This window comes from Bombus terrestris, chromosome 13 (genome assembly GCF_910591885.1).
Source record: "Bombus terrestris chromosome 13, iyBomTerr1.2, whole genome shotgun sequence".
Lineage (NCBI taxonomy): Eukaryota > Metazoa > Arthropoda > Insecta > Hymenoptera > Apidae > Bombus > Bombus terrestris.
Genome location: NC_063281.1, coordinates 7,884,614 through 7,904,369, shown reverse-complemented (window position 1 = coordinate 7,904,369; position 19,756 = coordinate 7,884,614). Strand labels below are relative to the sequence as shown.

Here is a 19,756-nt window from a genome sequence, read left to right as displayed (position 1 = left end):
TTTTATTTATGAATCTGTTAAAGAACGTAAAAACTGGCAAAAAGACACTGCCATTATTTCAGTGTTTATATCTAAAAGCATAGAATCTCTATGTTTCTTTAACAAATAATATAAATATATTGATTCCATAAAGAAGATGGTATTGCTGATTCTCGTCGAGCTACTATTGCTTTAGACAGTTAATTTGATGAACTTTCTATACTGTTACCAAAAATCCATCAGAACTTCTAAACGATACTTCTAAACTATATGATACGCTAAAGAAATAAAACCTATAAGACAATATCATCATCTACCGCTACATATTGGGGAATCGAGTAGATTCTTCATCCTATCACCGGCTAACGAAACTTATCAACGAGTCTCTTAGTTTCCCCAAATCATCAGGTCGGTCCACGCTACTCGAACGCTCACATTGGCGCGAACTTCAAAGAGAAATATTTTCCTGGGGCCACGAAGGATCATCAGAAATAGATAAGTTGAATGTTTTCTCATCGGAAGCGGTAGTGTGTGGCCACTTGTCGGTCTGTCACCGGTTCGTCCGTACCATTCAAGCGACTCGTCAACCCCTTTTGCAGCCACCCCGGGACCCCGCGCACTTGACTGGTAGGCCAGAACGCAGCCGAAAAGGCGCAGCTAACAGCGAAGGTAACGCGGAGTAACGCGCGCTCGACCCCTCGCTAGCTATTCCGGCTGCTGGCTCGCGCACGAACAATATTTGCAGAGCTCTTATTCCCGCACTTCCCAGCCCTGTAAGCGCCGTTTCAGCCCCCTCGCCTCGCTGTACGCGCTCCACCAAGCCTCCGCGTTTCTCTCGCCGCCCCTCGTGTGCACCAGCAACCACCTACCTACCTACCTACCTAATAATGATTTTACGTTACGCCATGCCGGTCCCCTGGGAATCCGACGGTGCCGCACCCTTATTGCACATGGCCCGTGCTCACGACGAACAGAATACGGAGGGGGACAAGGGGCTACTGGAAAGAGAGGACTGATTATCATTAGCAGCGGAGTCCCAGAACACCCTCGGTTTACTGCTTGACGCACGTACGCACGCCACCTCGAGGTCATGCCAGTGAGGGATTTCGTTTTACGGATTGAATATGGGAGTAGGATATGGACGACACACTAAGATTTTAATTGAACTAGTTAATAGTGGAATTGTTGGTTTTGTAAAGTGTAAGAAGGGAATTTAACCCTTGGTGATCGTACTTGGCACAGCTATGGATACATGTCAGAATTAATTTTCATTCGACGAACATTGATAACTCAATGGGAGGAGGGGAATGTTCAAAAAGTTACAATGAAATTTATTATCACTTAACTTCGTAGTACACGTCTTTCGTTATTTTTTCCTCCTTTTATTTTGGAATATTTTCTATAGAATATTTTAAGATGGGATCTAATTGATCAACTTGTAAAGTTTTATTAATATTCACATTGTTAGTATGATAAACAATGAGAATTGTTTTCTGTTGCAGTGGCTGAAAGTAGATATACGACTCTTAAAGGCTAAAAATTAATTGACGACTGTAGAATAATTTTATGTTGGAAGCAAAAGGAGATATTTTATAATTTTGGAATAATTTTAGAATAATCTTATATTGGTAAATCTCTCGAGAAAGATACGATGATGAAACAAATGTAGGGAAAAGAGGGAAACGTAGACGGCAAAGAAAATTGCGTCGACCTCCTCTTTCAGCTCGAGCAGCTCTTTCGACCTCCCTTGAATTTTTCATCCCTTTGAATAATGAATTAAATGTTCCGTGGCGACCCTCGAGGATGTAGTGCGTGAAGGTGACCAGCGCGTAGACAACGGTCCCATAGGTTGTTAGAAACCAACAGGAAGTGACCATCGCTTTGTATCCTCTTTCGACGAGTCCTTCTTCGGTTGTTTCACCGAAACGAGGGTGAATGAGAGGGAGGCGAACGACAGTTAGAGCGACAAGGTGGCGGAGAAGGAGGAGCGTGGGGGAGGACAAGGTGATAATTTGATAAGACATTGGGAGAGTTGCCATGGAGACGATACAAAACCCAGGCTCCCGACTGGAACACTCCTTCGCCTGTTCCTCTAGCTTTCTTCCACCCTTGGAAGAACCTACTGCTCCTGAAGGAGCATCGCTCCATCAGCCGTGAGACACCTAAGTGCCAAGTGTCCCAACACCATCGCCCACTCACCTACGACCACCTAAGGGATGCTCCCTTGCATGGGCTGGTCTTCAACTTTCGACAGGGATGCGAACTGTCGATGGCAAATACGGAAAGGGAAGAGGGTAAACGTTTTCTCTGACACGCCGTTAAGAGACCTCGATATGTAAAACTTTTCAATTGATCTTGGATGACTGTGTTTGACGAAGTCTTTGAAAATTTATATGCTTTAAGAACCAAGAGATAAAGATTACACGAAGAGGGTTCTGTATATAAAATGTCCAATTGCTATCAAAAGACTATGTTTGAGCAACAATGTTGTCGAAACGTTTTATTATATATTTTACGTGATAGAAATCTAGACTAAACGAAGAATGATAAGAAGTTTCTGCATGTAAAATATTTCTCTTTTGGTTTTGAATAACTACGTTCGACGAGGTTTCCAAAGCTCTTTATGTTTTAAGAATCAGGATTTAGAAATTTTAATGAATCGAAGAACTTAAGCAGGTTTCTCGCAAAGCAAAATTTTTGGTTAATTAAAAATTTTGCTTAAACTAAAAATTCTTTAAGAGAACAAAATAAAAGTTTACATCCAGGATGGTTGTTTCTGGAGAATAGAGTGGATCTTGTTCGTGTTTCCCACGAAAAATTTTCGTCATAGAAAAATTCCATCCAAAGATTGGGGGTCTAGTGTGTCTGGCCAGATTATGAGAGCAACGAGAAAGACAGAATGATGGGCACCCCGAAAGACATTACGATTATTACTGAGTGAAGCTCGCAATGAGGGGCTTGCCACCCCTAAAACTGCACTGGCCACATGTGCCACGATCCGACTGGATCCTCTTGCTTACGACAAGACTCTGTCCAGACGGTTAACTACATTATTTATCGTACCAACTTGCTCTGCTAATTGATCCCCGGCATCCCATTTGCGATCAACCGAAACAAAGAATTCCATGTGTACGATTGTAGATATTAAAAGTGAACGCACACGATTTCGCATGGCACCAATAAAATAATATAAATATTTTCAGAATTCTACAGAGATCTTTATATCGAAGATTCATAAATTAATCGCATTAGTGTATAGTTTGTAAAATTTGTCTTAAAAAATGTAAATCTTCCATATTTTTTACTATATAGATTAAATAAGTAAAATTTTGATGTCTTTGTTTTGGATCTTATTTAGTTCCTAATTTCAATTCGAATATTTTATAACATTTGTTGTAATAGTATAAAGCTTCTGGTTTTTTAACTAGCGTCGAATAGGTAAAACTTTATATTATATTTAAGAATTTGCTGAATTTCTAATTTTAATTAAAAGCACTTATTTTAAGGAATCACTCACCGGTATGAATGTAGGTGTGCTTCTTCATGTCGCTCTTCTGATGGAATCTCTTCCCACAGAACTGACAGGGGTACGGTCTCGTGTCCGAGTGGATTAAAAGATGAGTACTTAAAGTACTGGAACGCTTAAATGCTTTGCCGCACTGCTTACACTCGAACACCTTCTCCGCGGAATGCACGGCTCTGTGTTGGGTAAGGCTGATTTCATGGCCGAACGTTTTATTGCACAGCTCGCAGGCAAAGGGTCTCTTCCCATTGTGCGACCTCCTTGCATGCACCTATAAAAGATGCGTTCTTCGTAAGAATTTTTTAAAAAGACATTTTAAGTTGTTATATCTTCGCTGGATACATATATCTCATACAAAGCATATTTGTGTACAAGACATTAATGAAATATATTTTTACAAAATATTAATCAAACAAAATGCTAAGTTGTATAATGAAATAACCATTGCTAAGAAATAAGCTATTTGGAACCCATATTGATTAATTCCAAGAATTGAGGAATAGAGAAAATCGTTAATGTTATAAGCATTATTTCTATATGACAAATAAATTTACAGAAGTGAAAATTAATTATGAAATCTGGCTAATGAAACAAAGAAATTTCTCAAAAATGTATTTTTATATCCATATTCAATAATATTTAGATAGTATTTTTGTTTACTTTAGAATTTAATATTATTTATACCAATTTATTGTAAATGAACTTATAGAACTAAAAATTAATTGTATACCAAACTAATGAAATGGAAAAATATGCACAAAATAAATTTCCACGGAATTAATCAATTTCTTTCCCAACAGATTCAAATATCGTATTTACAATAGTAGTCTCTTCTAAAACAATCATGCAAATTCAATTCTCGAAACCAGTAATTCGTCCTTCCGCGACTTTATTCGATACATCAAGAAATTGCTACCACCCGGAAGCTCTTCTCATCCGATTAAACCAACCTCGAGTCCGTGAGGCGTGCTGAACATCTTGTCGCACTTGACACAGCTGTAGACATCTCCGAGCGGATGATGATGGAGCCCATGCGCGGTGTGGGTAGAGTGCAGGCCAGGGTGACCTGGATGAACGCCACGTAGCAATGGATGCAAGTGCGGAGGTAACAAATGATGAGGCAGCAGTTGAGGATGCAGGTACGAAAGGGGATGATGAGGATGGGGTGGTAACAGTCCACCTTGAAGATGAAGAGGTGGATAGAGAATGGAGGATCCTGGTGGAGGAGGATGTGCACCGATCGACGTTGTGTCTCTGTGCGGCGATGCGTTCTGAAGATGGGCAGAGGGTGGATCCGGCCTGAGAAGAGCGGAAACGCTGAAAGTGTCACCGGATTTCTTTGGTGGATTCGAGGTGGGCGATATCGCGACGCTGGTTGGAGAAGGTGTCGTGGATGAGCGTGGAGGACTCGACATGGCATCGCGATCGTCTTCGTCGCCGACTTCTTCAACGTCTACGTCGACTTCCTCCTCTTCGACGTCCACATCCACCTCGGCATCTCGACGATCCGACGGAGGAGAGTCTGGACAAGGAGAGTGAGATGGAGACGGACTTCTTGTTGCTGGGGAACCCACCAGACGGCCCACTCCGAAAGACAATCGTTCTGAAATGAAAATGTAGCAACACATGAGATAGAAAACAATTCAAATCATGTTGCTGTTTTGCCTCGGAGTATCAACATCGTTAGGATACACATAATATAAGAATAAATAAACTCGATCAGTATAAATAAGCGGACGCGATCGCAAGGAAATGATTACAGTCAGTTGTCGATCAGTTATCAACCAGTTATCAACGAATTATCAGCGATCTAATTAACGAGTCATTAGCGATCTTATTTTACGACTTGTACACTGTCTTAGCGAATATGTTTGTACGAGCGTCTCGACAGTATTTATATTTATTAATTTATTTAATTCTTTTAAATATATTTGGCGGTTTCAACAACGAGCAATCTCATCCATTAAACCTCATCGACCAACCATCCTTTACACATAAATCTCTACAAAAACATTGCCTCCCGTTTTAGGTAAAATATTTATTTGTAGTCTGAAGAATAAAATATCGATGAGAAAGTCGGTAGATTATAAACTGTGTACTGTAAACTAATTGGTCGTAGTGCAATAGATTTTTCTCATATAATTCTGAAAATAAAGCACAAGGATTTTTATTACTGGATGAAACTTTCATGTTACAAGTCAAATCATTTCATATTATGCAATGAAAAGAGAAAATCCATTTGACTACGTCGAATCCAAATGATACATGAAGTTCTAAATGTGGGCGTAATGAACGCAGAATGTTAACATAACAATTAATACAGGATAAAAACCGTGCGACATAATTTATTTTACGACTAGAATACAGTATGAATGTATTTATATAAATCTGAATGTAGAACGTGCAAATCTGTACTAAAAGTGTAACAATAAGGTCTTTATGACCATAAAAAATGAAGTGACATGTTTCCAACACTACACAGTAGTTAGATAATACAGAAGAATCAGAGAACGGAAAAATTCGGTTGCTCCGGGCGTAGGAGTAAAACCGAATAAGATTTGAGTCACGTTCCAGGTCCTTTTTCCCTTACTAACCCTACGCTACAAGGAGTGGACGGTTAACGAGGCATCACGAAGGAAAATCGAAGCTTCAATTCGTTAGCTAACATCGAATCTTATCTAATCGAACCTCGATACTAGATTACAAAATTCTGAAAATTAATCAGAAGTGAACCAAAATCCGGCAAATACGTTGACATTCATAATCACACTTCAGATAGATTATTGCCGCATACGTGAGTATTTAAATCAGAACAATAGTAACAACGGTACGACCGATCATCAAGGCGATAATCAGCGAAATATATTGATAGGTTTAACGTCGAATACGTGTCTGGTATTTCTAATAATCGAAAACGGACTCTTCAGGCAGTGATTTACGACCTTCATCGGTCAGAAGATCCATTGCCGTTTCTCTATCACGAAGAATGAGGGCGTTCTGCGTTTCCACCCTTCCAATGGGGAACAATATCAATCTAGCTCTTCTAGGATGCACGGTGTACACCCAGTATATTATATTTATAATCCGCGCGCGTGACACGCGGTCACGTGCCTGGGTATATAATGCACCGGTCTCGGTTAATCGCATTTAAAGCTCTCCACTATTCCCGTTCTGCAAGGGCCGATTATTATCGTGTCTCCGGGTGGCGTTGCAATCGAATCAAAATACGTCAGGAGTCTCGGTAGAGTAGCCTAATGTAATGAGAAACGCCTGCGAGTCTGCCGAGGACTTCGTGGAAAAAAAGAAAAAATCGCACGATCCTGCGGGAGAAGTTAAAATAGGGGATGATTCGATTAGGGATGAGTACACGTGAACAAACCTTTGGGATGAATCTAAGATATGAAGACAACAGGAGAAAAATATGACAAGTACAGCTTTGTTAATTTTCTGATTTTAATGTTGTTTTATGACTAAAGAAGAACATTTTAATATGGAAGCTGAAAATGAATACAAACTATGATAAATTTTCTAAAATCCAAACATACAACTATCAAGGTGAGAAGCAACTATTTAATACCTTTAATGCTTTAATATTATAACAATAAATATTTTGAAGATTATAAAGAGGTCGGAACAATAGATGATCAGCTCCAAAACCAATTAAAAAGACAAATTTAGTATAATGTATAGCAACGAATTAAATTTATGATTAATCCTCCGTAAAAGATAAAAAAATATACTTGGTCATGTTCTTCTCCTGAATTGCTCATATGGAAAGATGAAAATCTGGTCGATTATATTTCGCTTATTCATCGTATTTGATAAGAGACAGATAAATAAATCAATTTAGATTACTTAATACTGTTTTATCAATAACAGAAGTTGCAATTGTCGCAAATATCGGATTAAGCTGTTATTAAATGCTTGAAATGATAGTCGAGTGTAATTGAATCGATGAGTAGAGGAACATTCCAGAACAAATACAAATCTAACAAACCCGTTTTGAGAAATTTAAAGAAATAGCTTCAATTTTCGTATGCCAACAGCATTATTGACGTTATAATTCATTTTTAATTTGCATCTGATTACGTTAATCCAGGTGAACATACATATATGTATGTATGCCCGATTATGGTTATAAATAGCTAATTTTCAATTATATATACTTTTTTTTCAACTATAGATTCTATCGATAATTCTGATTTAATCGAATACGGAATTAACACGAGGACAAACTAAATAAACGGAACCTTTATGACCTCAGAACACAGTCTATAAAATCTCTCATAAAACCCTAAGTATCTGAACGGGATATGGTCGAAAAAAGTCGAATGAAACTGAGAGCAGCCGAAGAAGGCGAGAGTGGCAATAATCGACGCGAAGCAAAGGGTAGAAGACGAGTCTGGGGCAAAAGCGAAAAGAAAAAGGTAGAGGAAGTCCGGACAGATGGTGACTCGGGGCAAGATAGGAAGAACTGCTTACGCAAATGCCACGTCTGGCCCTGCTGGAATGCGGTAAAAACCGACGGTGCAAGCCGGCGAGAAAAACCGTCACCATCGTGGCAACCGTCCGGCAGATGGGTTACTTTGGTCCGGGTTCGGCAGTGCTTGCATACGCTTGCACGCCTCAACACGCGTATTTACGTGAACGTACATATACATCTGGTAGCTCATGGAGGATTCGCTTCACGTTTCCGCCAGCTACGTTTCTATTCGAGAGCGCGACGCGCGCGCGAGCCGAAGCAAAAAATTCTAGAAACGCGTCCAACGAAATTATTCTTTTACGAGAACTCCGATCGAAATTTTATAACGCACTGGAATAGAGAAATGGGGAAACTGGAAGAAGTAACTGTTGAAATTTTGATTCTCGTTTCTTGATTCAAAGGAGATAAGACATGAAATCGATAGATAGTTTTGTGATATGTAATTTTCTCTAAATAATTCTTAATATTTCTACGAAATCATCTTCGCGTCTTTTAATATAAATTGAAAGATTCCTAACAAAAATGATCCTTGTCGTTGTTTGCCTCTTTCAAAGCAAGCAGAAGGATACTATAGCATCCTCAGATTTTCTTCAATACATCTGAACGTTTTTTAACGAAACGAAATTGTAACTAATTTTTTATGAACAAAATACTATTGTCACAAGTGTGTCTGCATTTATATCGCAGAACAACTGTATTTCGTTAAATTATAAATTGTTATGTTTAAATATAAATTATTTTGAAGTGATTGACAGGGATATCATGATTGTCATAATTTTATGAATATTACTCCAAGGAATTCAATCGTTTGGTCGCACTAGCCGTGGTCACGATTTGTCTGGAAGTTGCAAGATAATTTACAGAGACGCAACAATGGATCCGCAAGTAGCATCAAGAAGGAGGCTCGTGACAAGGGATGACAATGATGGCGATGCCAAAGATGCTTGTGGACGTGGATTAATAAAGGAAGGCCAAGCCGGGGGAACAATTAGATCGAGTTAACGGCCAACTTTAATCTTCTGTCGTCCGTCAGTCGTTTACTGCGTAGCGATCTGCCGCTATTAAAGCCGTTACACACTTCACCGTTTTCAAACCCCTTCCGTCCTGCCTACCAACGTATCGAAAGAAACTACGACTTTTGTATGGCAAAGACCGCCATCAATGAACCCAAGTGACAGGAAGATGTGGGTTTTCAAAAATGATTCTTTCATCCTCGTGTCACTACCTATTTAAATCTAATCCTTGGTTGCCTTTCAGTAGCAAGATCTGAAATATCATACGAAACACGAGGGAGAAAAGAAAGAATATCGTGAGGGTATCTGGACATCGATTAAAATCTCTGACTACGAGATGAAAGACGCAATAAAGAATGGTTCAGATTGTAAGAAATAAATCATCAAAGCTGTTCGATCATCATGTTAACAATGCATTATACTCGTCTACGATACGATTTTTAATACGGAGTACTGATCTCAACGATTAATCAAACCTGTCTCCTGTTTGATTAGTATGAATTTGTGATTAAAGACACGTTTATCCGTAAAAGCTTGATTCTGACTGTCTTATCTACTTCGAACGTGCCCAGGTGAACAAACAATTCGAATATTACGACCGTAAATGTTTAAAATATTATAAAATAATACTTCAACGAATTGCTTAATTCTCATCCTATGAATCTTCTTTTACGAGTTTCTTATAAATTACTGAACAGACGTCTTCGTTTTAAAGAAGCAAGGAAGTCTCGCAGCTGAATGACTTAGTCGATCATTCTGAAGATTATCTAGGTGGACGCAACGTAATGAATGACCACGTGCACCAAGGAGTCGGAAGAGAGGATGAGCTATATGCACGAGCGTTTAACATGACAAGATGTTACTAATTCAGGGTAGGTAGAACTGAGATGCCGACCGATGTACGAGTACAAAGGGGCCGACGGCCCGAATCCCTGTACTGCGCCTCTAATCTGCTCCAATTGGGACGGCAGGAGTTAGAAGGGCCGATGTCCCTCCACGGTATGACGCGTGCTACCATTTATCCCAATCATCGGACGACCGGTCGTTCTTAACGATCGACAAATAAAAACTACTACTCGTCATCCGGGCTGAGGAGGAAGCTGAACGGGGCAACAGGCCGCCCATCCACACCTTCTTCGGAGCTGGCTCTTTGACGTATTAAAACACCATTAAACCGAACGAATTTGTAATTTCCTGATCAAAATGGACGCCCACTGTTTTTTTATATGAATAACACAGTAAAACCCTCCATTAAGTGTTTTCTTCATAATATCAACTCACACATAGCAATGAAAATTTTTACAGTACTCACAAAGTATGATTAAACACCACGGAATGTTAAATTTGACATTTTTGCTTCTTTTCGAAAAGCAATCTATTGTTTATGTAAGCATAGGAAATATTTGCACATTTACAGTTAAATTATAAATGTAATAAATAAATAAATTTTTAAATTTAACGTTTGAGATAATTAAAATGTATCGCTGGCTAATTCTATTAATTCTAAAATTAATCACTAAATTAATTTCTATATTGTGACACGAGTCGCCTATATTGCGATTTGCGAAATCAGGAAGCTTTAAACTTATCTCTTATCTGATATTGTAGCGATATGTGCTAATTATCCGAAAATTGGTTAGGCAACATTCATATCTTTTAATCCTACGTAAAGTAAATTAACGTAATTGTTCCAATTACCCTCGAAACTATCAATGAGATTACACGTACCTGAATGACTTTTGGGCAAAGGGGGTAGGTTCGTGACCTCGGTAGCATTTCCGAAAGGAGCCCACAGTCTGGGGAACATTAAACGAACGTTGCATCCTCCTGAAAGCAGAAAAAGACCGCCGTGAAATATGCTGCCACTAGAGATATGGAGTTCGACTCAATGTTACGTGAAATCCTGGTGAGAATACGTAGGAGAACCAGAAGAGGAAAAGAAAGGATGGAGCATATTTCTGAATCGTTCATGCATCATTATTCGCGTCGCCGGAGCAGCCGCTAACGGTGAACCGACGTCTTCAGCTCTGACAAATTTGGTATTCCCTGGCCGTACGAAAGATCAACCCCTCGACAAGAGCGTCTTTATTAGAAAGGAGGGAGACCCTTCTCTATTTATCAACCTTGCCCTGGCCATTATTCGCTCTCTTTTCTCCGTGGCTGCATTCCTATCCACGAACGTCCGCCATTCATTTCCCCCGGTCTTCTTGATCGACAAACCGGTAGCGTACTGGAATTCGAACTTTGCACCGCCGACTGCAATCTCACGTTATCGACTATACACTAGATCGAATCAAAGTACGCGACGATCTAAAATTTTCTTTCACGTAGCAAATTATAAGTAGATCTCCTCAATCATCCATCAGAAAGAAAGAAATTCTACAATTAGCTTCGAGGTAATCCTGGAAACTCAGCCGAGATGTTAGATTTAATGCCAGTAATCAGCCAACTTATCAAAATTGGATTTTGCTATTGCGTGCTTCTTGGAAAACTGCGCTTTCTTGGCCGGCTAACGGTCTGAAATCGACCGTCGATACACGGTATGCACGTATCAAGAGAAAAGAAAAAAAAATGAAAGAGAAGGAAAAGCAGCAAGAAAGAAGGAATGAAATCCGTAATCCGGGCAATATAGTACAGGTCGGGATAATCTCAGATAGCGGTGAAAGATTAGCACGCCACGCCGCAAAGGCTATCTCATTCTCGCAGGATTATCAGAAATAAATCATATTTTCCTATAAAGCGGGCACACCACGCGGTCGAGATAAGATGACCAGGCGGTTAGAAGTGTATAAACCAACATCGATACTGTGTGTGTACACACTGCGCAGGTAATGCGTGTTTGTTACCCGTGAGCATTGGCGATATCGTTTGCGTTTGTTCGTACGACGCTTATCCTGCATGTTGCCTCTTTCGAGCTATCGTTCGCTCGTAAATCTACAAACGGTAAATCCTATAGCGTGATTTCCGAAGGAAAATCTTAGGGACGGTTTGCGGGGACCCACCTGCGTACGGTACTCGCGCTGAACCAGCTTAGGGGCCGCGGGATGGATTTTTGTTTGAACAAGCTGCAATCGATACCTTCTAGACTCTTAGATCTCCTGTTTCTAAAAAAACAAGCTGCTCGACGATTCACTTGGTAAATCTTACAGAACAGCCCTGTCTTTGGGTTGTCTAACTGTTTTTCTATTATCAGCAACATTTATGTATACTAAGATCACTTTAATATCGATTTTGGTTTAATAATATTTAGTTATAATGTTTCTGAAATAACAATTTACTTTCTGATCGACTTGGTAAATTTTAGAGCTAATCCAGCCTTAATTTATCTACCTGTTTTTCAATTATGAGAAGCATGTGAATATAGTAGGATTACGTCTGCCTTTATTTGTTCAAAAGGATAATAGCTTTTAAATATCCCATTCTTGAGGAAACAATTTACTTGTTGATCTAGGAATTATTCGATCTGTTTCTCAAAACAAATTTCTCTTGAATAAGATAGTTATAGCCCAACAACAAAAAAGCTACCTACATTCATCCGAAGCCAAAAACAGATCATTCGGTGTATTGTTCGCTTATTTATTATTAAAGTTAAACTGATCCTCTGCCGATAATTACCTATATATAGCTACCGAAAATTCGTCGTTCATGTAGTAGGAAGTTACGTTCAGATATATGCAAATAGATTCGATCCGCAAGAGTTTATTTAATCAGACAATGATTACATTGGAATAAAGCCGATTTAATAAACAAGAACGATAACCGAATGAATCGAAGTGTCTCAATCTTCGTTACCACCTCCTTAAGGCTTATCCTGTAAATGAGACACCAAGCATGCTACCCTTAAGAAGAGGAAGCCCTCTCCTGCCCATCACCTGGCAATTATCGCATAAACCGTTTAAGCCAATTCCTACACGCTACCAGCTTGATATTATTGCGTTAGCTGTTAGCCTGATTAGCAGTATTAGTAAAGGTAGTCGTCTAATGCCTGTTCATCCCCTCTCACCTGTTGAACGACCGTTCTTGCGTGCCCTTTACGCACCTGTACGCGCCCACGCACGCACCTACACATAGAAACAACTATTCGTACATGATAGTAGAGAGATAGACATTGGAGCGTGCGCGTGTACATGCATTTCGCCACGGAAAACCAGTGGTGGAGAGTCGAGTCCCGATCCGTGTACGCACCGGGCAAACGTGCGTACACGTACACGCGTGCACACGCGCGGAGAGCCAGCTCAGGTGTCGGCGCGAATTCAAGGGCGTAAACGGCATGGTGCAGAGATAATAGGCAGGTAATAGATAGCATGATGACAGGCGACAACGGGATGAATGTCAGGGGTGAGACGCGAACTCGCGAGAGGAATGCAGAAACGATCGGGGTGCGCTTGATGCGGTTAAGGGAAATTATAATTTTGCAATCTGCGTTTCATTTCAGAATCTACCATCGATTATTCATTGCTTTTGGAAAGTTTGTTTTATAGCGTACAGGTGTTTAAATGCAAATTCCAGCTACCTTTGAATGCATTTGATAGATTCTAGCGAATGGAGAGCAGATTTGATGTGATTGAAGGAAACGTAATTCCACGGCCTGTGTTTAGTTTTAATTTTAGGCTCTATTTACTGAGCTAGGACCTTCTTTCTCTTTTTTTTTTTTTTTTAAAGTTGTATCTTTTGCTGCACAAGGTCTTCTTCAACGTAGATTTTAGTATTTTTGAACGAATGGACCAAATGGAAAACTCGTTTGACGGGGTTGAGAGAAATATAATTTTGTGTTTTGCGTGTAATCTAGAATTTACCGGCTTAGAATCATTCTTTCTCGTTCCTGAACATTTGCTGTTTAATATACAGAGTATTTTAACGCAGATTTTAGTTACTGAATTTCAACAATCGTTTGTGACGGACGGATTGAACCTAAACTCGTGTTTGGAATCGATGATAATTGCACGCTTTGTGCCCGTTTATAGGGAGCGACAGATAATGGGAATATCGAAAGTCGTGTCGCGTTAGATATTGTGTCACTAGATCAGAAACAGAAATTCTAATTTAATGAGTTTGAACGCTAACGAAACTGCGATTTGAAACCGCACGATAATTCTAATTCAGTTTGGTGGTCATTGGAACGACAAATATTATATCTGCACATTAACCTATTGTCTCATAATTTTTTTACTCGATACTATTATCAATTTAAAAAATTCTTCCTCTATCAATTTAAGAAATCCCGATCTCTCGTTAATTTAAGGGTTGAATCACTGAATGAAGAAAATAGGAGCGTCAATTATGGATGAAAGATCTTACCTTCAGCTTCCACAGGAATTTGCGGGTTCTCCTGAAGATTTTCGTTGTTATTGGTTTCCGGCGACAGCACTTGCTGATGTACCAGCGAGGATGCCGACTGTTTCGGCTTGACAACACGAAAAGCGGACGCCTCCGCGACACCCCTGCGTGAAAAGTCCAGAGGACCCACCCCTACAGGCGAGTGCTGCTGCTGCACTTCCATCATCGTGCTCGGAAAGTTCGATCACTATTCTTTACAACAATCCTCCCTTCACTGTACACGACATCCGCCCCTCGTTCAAGGAGCGTGTTGCACCACCACGGGGTGTCAGCGAACCACGCACCCTTATCTTTTCTTTTATTATTATTACAGCAACGAACAATAATACACGCTGCCCCGTAGACTGCTCGAATAAACCTTCTCACGGACACTGTTCCTCTTCAACGATCTCCAAAAACCATCCCTTTCCATGAAGTATGAACGCTCAACAGCCTTCAGAAAGAAATTTGCTCCAGTAACTCCGACGTAGATTCTTGCAATACGTCAGATGCTTAAAACTGACGATGTTCGGTCGATGACAATGCCGATCGCTTGTAAGGGATGCTCGTTGGATAACGATACACGTATCGAATGGAACGAGCTTCCGGCTGTCGAGGACACTGATTTCCGTGCGGCCCATCGGCCGGACAGGTCAGGAACGGCGAGCACCAGCACCCGGGGATGTGAGAGACGTTATAGCGGGTGCCTCGACGCCGACTGCTGTTAACGGGTCTGATAGTGGAGGAACTCCCATGCGATGACGGACGAAAGTCGCGAGTTAGACTGCGAGAAAGAGAGGGGAGAGACCGCACACGAGCTTGATCATCCACTGCAGTACGACTGAGAAAGATAGTGAGACACTACAGGCAGGAACACCCACACAGATGTTGGATGCATGCCGGGATTTTCGATGGAGACTCCGCCTCCGAGGCACGCCTTCTTCTTCCCTACTCCACCCCTACGAAACCACTCACCATGGCCCTGATCACGCACACTGATGCACGCTTTGGATATCACGAGACGTACACAAGCGAAACGACGATTCCCCAGAGCTGATGCCACCGCACGCTACCAACCACTAACACACGTTATTTTCTCTGCTGTGTGTATGCGTGCGTAGGCACTACGGGTGGATATGTTTATTCGTTTTCCAGGTGATCGTGTGGGTGATTCTGTGTTGCGTCAAGATACGTATATGGACCGGTACGGTGTCGTGTGTTTGTGTACAGAACCAGTGGCGAATGGACACGAGACAAGGTGTGCAACTCTCACCTCCGGTTGCAGCATTATGTGGAACCACTCGGCCACCCTGATTCTACTCTTGACTCCACTGATTGATATTTGTGCGCGCTCTTCCTACACAACCGGAAGTAAATGCGCCGTGTAGACGTTTTCTGTACGTTTCCTGCATGCCGCGGTATTCGTATTTGCTGAATTCTGGGCAAACCTACATGCGTTAAAGACGACAGATAGTTGCGGAGAACTCGCTCCGGGGGTTGCTTGAAGCAGATTTATTACTCTGACTCGTCGACCGTGTTTTTTTAGAATGTTTCGTTATCTGGATAGATAAAGATATAAAACTTCTGACGTGAGATTCTCCGGGATTTTGTGATCGATAAGCGATAGATTTAGTGTTTAAGCTTTGACTGTCTAGTTGTCTAGTTGTCCTAGAGTTTCTGAATCGGTTGTGTATTATCAACGCTTATATGTAAGGTATGAGCAAGAACAAAAAGTACGAAACTACGTCGTTACGTTGCATCAATCACACCGCATTAATTCCTTTTGTTGACTCGATAAGAACGTATGAAAACAGACTAAGAACCAGATTATCGATGATTCGAGGATTTAAAGGATTTGATTTTCTCTGGGAATGAATTTGAACATTTACCTGTCGTTTTACTTTCGTCTCACTAATACTTCTTCTTTTAAGACACGTTGCAAAACCATTTTTCTGCGACACTTTTTATCGAAATTTCGCCGAGTTACGCACTGTATATTTCGTTCTGGATCTATAACTGACGAGTCGCATCGAACGACAGCACACATCCGTCCAAGACGATCCATTATAGCTTAAGTGATTACGACGTTCATCTTTTATTGCGGTCTATTCACAGAACAGATTATCTGCAGAAGAATTTTCCACGCACAATTTCTTTCCTTCCATAAACACTTCGAAAAATCATTTAGTTCTAAGTGAATTTCTTAAAATAGATTTCAATACTAGGTCCCCGGAGGGACATTCTCGCTCCTCGCTATTTCTCGCACACAGGTCAATTTGGTAATAAAATTAAAGTAATCCACAATTTTTGTACCACTTTTACTTTCACAATTGTTCTACGGTGAACAACTCTGTTGCCAGTGTAAATACTACAAATATAAGCTATAAACCTGTCTTTCTTTAGTTGTCAAAACATAAAATATAACACTTAAAAACCAAGACTTTTCGTACTTATAGTAATATCTACAAAATCCTTAGCTTTTGTATCTGTCCAATATACAATATTATTTTTTCAAGGGTTTGAAAAATATTAATCATAGGAATCAATAAATAATTTAAGGAATGTAAAAATACACGTAAATGGAAGTTGCAATAAAAGGAGTGATGGAGTGAGAAGTTACTTAATCCACATGCTAAGCAGAATACAAACAAAATCATCGATGAAATAAATTTTATGTAATGAAGTTATGCATAAAGAAAGTGCAAACAAACTTACTATACAGCTCAGACACAAATTCCGCACCTTTTATAAAAATATTTAGACGTCTTAAGTTTAACTAATATGCATTCGGTGAATCATCGATGCGATATCAGTGCCACCAAAGAAGATAACCACGACACTGTCGGAACGTAATAACATTCTTTCAACTATTCACGAATTGAACTATGGTAAAACGTTCGTTCCCAAGCAAGATATGCCCCGTAGACGAAAGAAGTATCGTCAGGGGCGTAACTAGAAGCCGGGACGAGATGTTGAGCGTAAGGAGAGAACGACAAATCGCATCAATCATACTCACTCACTCGCATCTTGTCGCGGTGTGTTCTCCCCGAAGTATCAGAGGGTGGTCCAAAACTCGTTCTATCTTCTCGGAGAAAATTGCTTACTCTTTTACCGCGAAAATAGGAAAACTCTCGACTGGAAGCGAGACCGTGCGAACGAGCGGTGTCCTCTCGAGCCACGCTTCGAGGAATCGGGCAGAATGGGATAGGGTAGAAAATGGGGTAAAAATGTCTCAGACAGTATTACGAGACTTGGTTGTCGCGATGGTTGAAAAAGGAATCGTTTCCTTAAAAACACATAGACGGTGTGTTAAAAAATTTACGCGAGCTAAAATGAAAAGAGGTATTCGAGTAATTTTTGCGACAGATTCTGACAAACTTTTTTATGTTTGCGAGTGAAGGAATGGAGAGAGAAGAAATGATTTGTAGAAATTGAATTTGTTTTACTCGAAAATGTGTGGATATCATGAGCATATTAAACATCGATCGGTTTTCAAGATACTTTATCGGTCTTCTTATTCATCGGTACGCTTCACACACAGCTCTCATCCGAACCTGCCTATACGTTTGTTTGTTCAAGTATATACCGGACGTGATTTACAGGCTGTAAGATAACTTAATCCGTCAGCACACAAATGGACATCCACGAGCGGTGAGACGGGCGTCGAGTATGCCTCACACTGTCACGTTTCTCCTCGTCGAATCGCGTCAAGTATTGTCTCTAGACGCGCAGCCTTGAATCCATCAAACTGATTTGCAGTATTACTTGTAAAGTGGATGCATATCGTGGATGCAAAATCAATTGAAACAAAACAAAAGTACGTTCAAATTACGCTCGAGTTTCTCGTATATCGTTATCAGTTCTTTGCGGTATTTTTTATTAACCAGGCATTTTCTGACTTGCGCTGATACAATTTTGGTGCAATAAGAATTACAAATTAATCATTAATCGCTTGTTAAAATATTCACATGGTAGAAATATTTCTTATTGAGTAATTAGAGCATAGCATAGGTGATGTGATTTCTTGGTTATGTATTTTAAGGGAAAACGAATGAGAAATTCAGAGGAAAAGCGATACTTTTAAATATTAAGACATGTTAGTATAAGTATTCATAAAGGTTTAGAAATTCATAAGAAATATTTTTTGGAAAAATACATTACGTTCTCACTGAGAGAGTTAGAAGTGCTTTAAATTCAGCTCTCAGAATTTCTGTAGAACATGAAGGTTTGTTTCATCCTCTAAGCTTAACTTTGGATATTTTACGTTATCTTTAACATTTAAGTTTCCTAGAAATACATAATCTTAGATCTACAGATTACATGTTTATCGGACGACTTAATAATTGATCATCTGTTTAAAAAATCCTAAAACTTTAGGAATACTGTAAGGGAGCAAATCGCGTATCTACCTTGACAAAGTAGTTCAATGCGCCGGATACAGGAGACGAGTGGCTGGCGCCACGAATTTAACACTTGATTGTCCCGTCGAACAATTGTTTCGCCGGTATTATAGTAGGCTCACGCTCGTATCCTCTCCTCGAGAGGCAGACGGGAGGACGTACACGAGGAATGACTCACTCCTCAATCGAGGAGAAAACATATTAGCGATTGTCTTTACCAATTGGGGGATGTGGGTGATGGTTATCGCCGCACCGTACCACGCTGGACAGAAAACGATACGTGAAACACGTCTACCACAGCGATGAACGATATAATTCGAGATGATATTACTCGTTCGTAAAACAACCACACGCTGGTATGTGGGCAGACGCGAGCACACAATCGAAGGATTACATATGAAAAAAGATGGAAAAAGAGTGGCAAGCAGATGGACCCCTGCGGGTAGGCGAACGATCATTTTACAGTAAGCGTTCGCTATCTGGAAACAGATACGTCGTAATTGGGAAGAATTGGTCTAATTGAAACCGATTAATCCGGATCTTGACGAATCTTGCACTAGTGGATCGAACGATCGGTGATTTCGATTCGATCACGCCCTTGTTCCGATATTTTTCATCCGTTTAAAAACAATCTGATCCCTTCTGATAAAGCATAAGACTTTATTTATCGGACGCTAGAGTCATCGAAACGAATGAAATTTATATAGACAGCGTTAACTAACTAAGCTAAAGAACATCGATGCACGTTCGGAAAATTAAAAACTTTGAAGGCTACCGGGCGCAGGTAATACAATTTCGAAACTGTTAATTGACGTCTTTCGATCGAGGCTGCATAACCAGAGAATAATGTCAACAACATTACGAGTGCATTAGCGCATTCGATGCTTCTTCGAATCGCCGCACTCTTATCTAATCTTCGAGCGAACGATGGAATGGGTTCGCGATTTAAATCCGCGAAGATCGATGGATCCTCGACGTCGAACACATTCACAGACAAGCCGTGCACAGGGATCAATTAAATACTGGAGTCATTGATCACGGC

The 19,756-nt window shown here is 40.3% G+C and overlaps 1 protein-coding gene across 1 annotated transcript in view; it reads right to left on the bottom strand.

The window, feature by feature from the left end:
• Positions 1-16,712, bottom strand: part of LOC100643461 (fez family zinc finger protein 2) — a 28,444-nt gene extending 11,732 nt beyond the window's left edge. The window contains exons 1-4 of the mRNA XM_048411254.1: positions 14,297-16,712; positions 10,727-10,825; positions 4,453-5,105; positions 3,497-3,773 (exon numbers count right to left, since the gene is read on the bottom strand). Of these exons, the coding sequence (XP_048267211.1) occupies positions 3,497-3,773; positions 4,453-5,105; positions 10,727-10,825; positions 14,297-14,501 (1,234 nt within the window). The 5' untranslated portion in view covers positions 14,502-16,712. The remainder of the gene's footprint in view (positions 1-3,496; positions 3,774-4,452; positions 5,106-10,726; positions 10,826-14,296) is intronic.
• Positions 16,713-19,756: the final 3,044 nt, after the last annotated feature.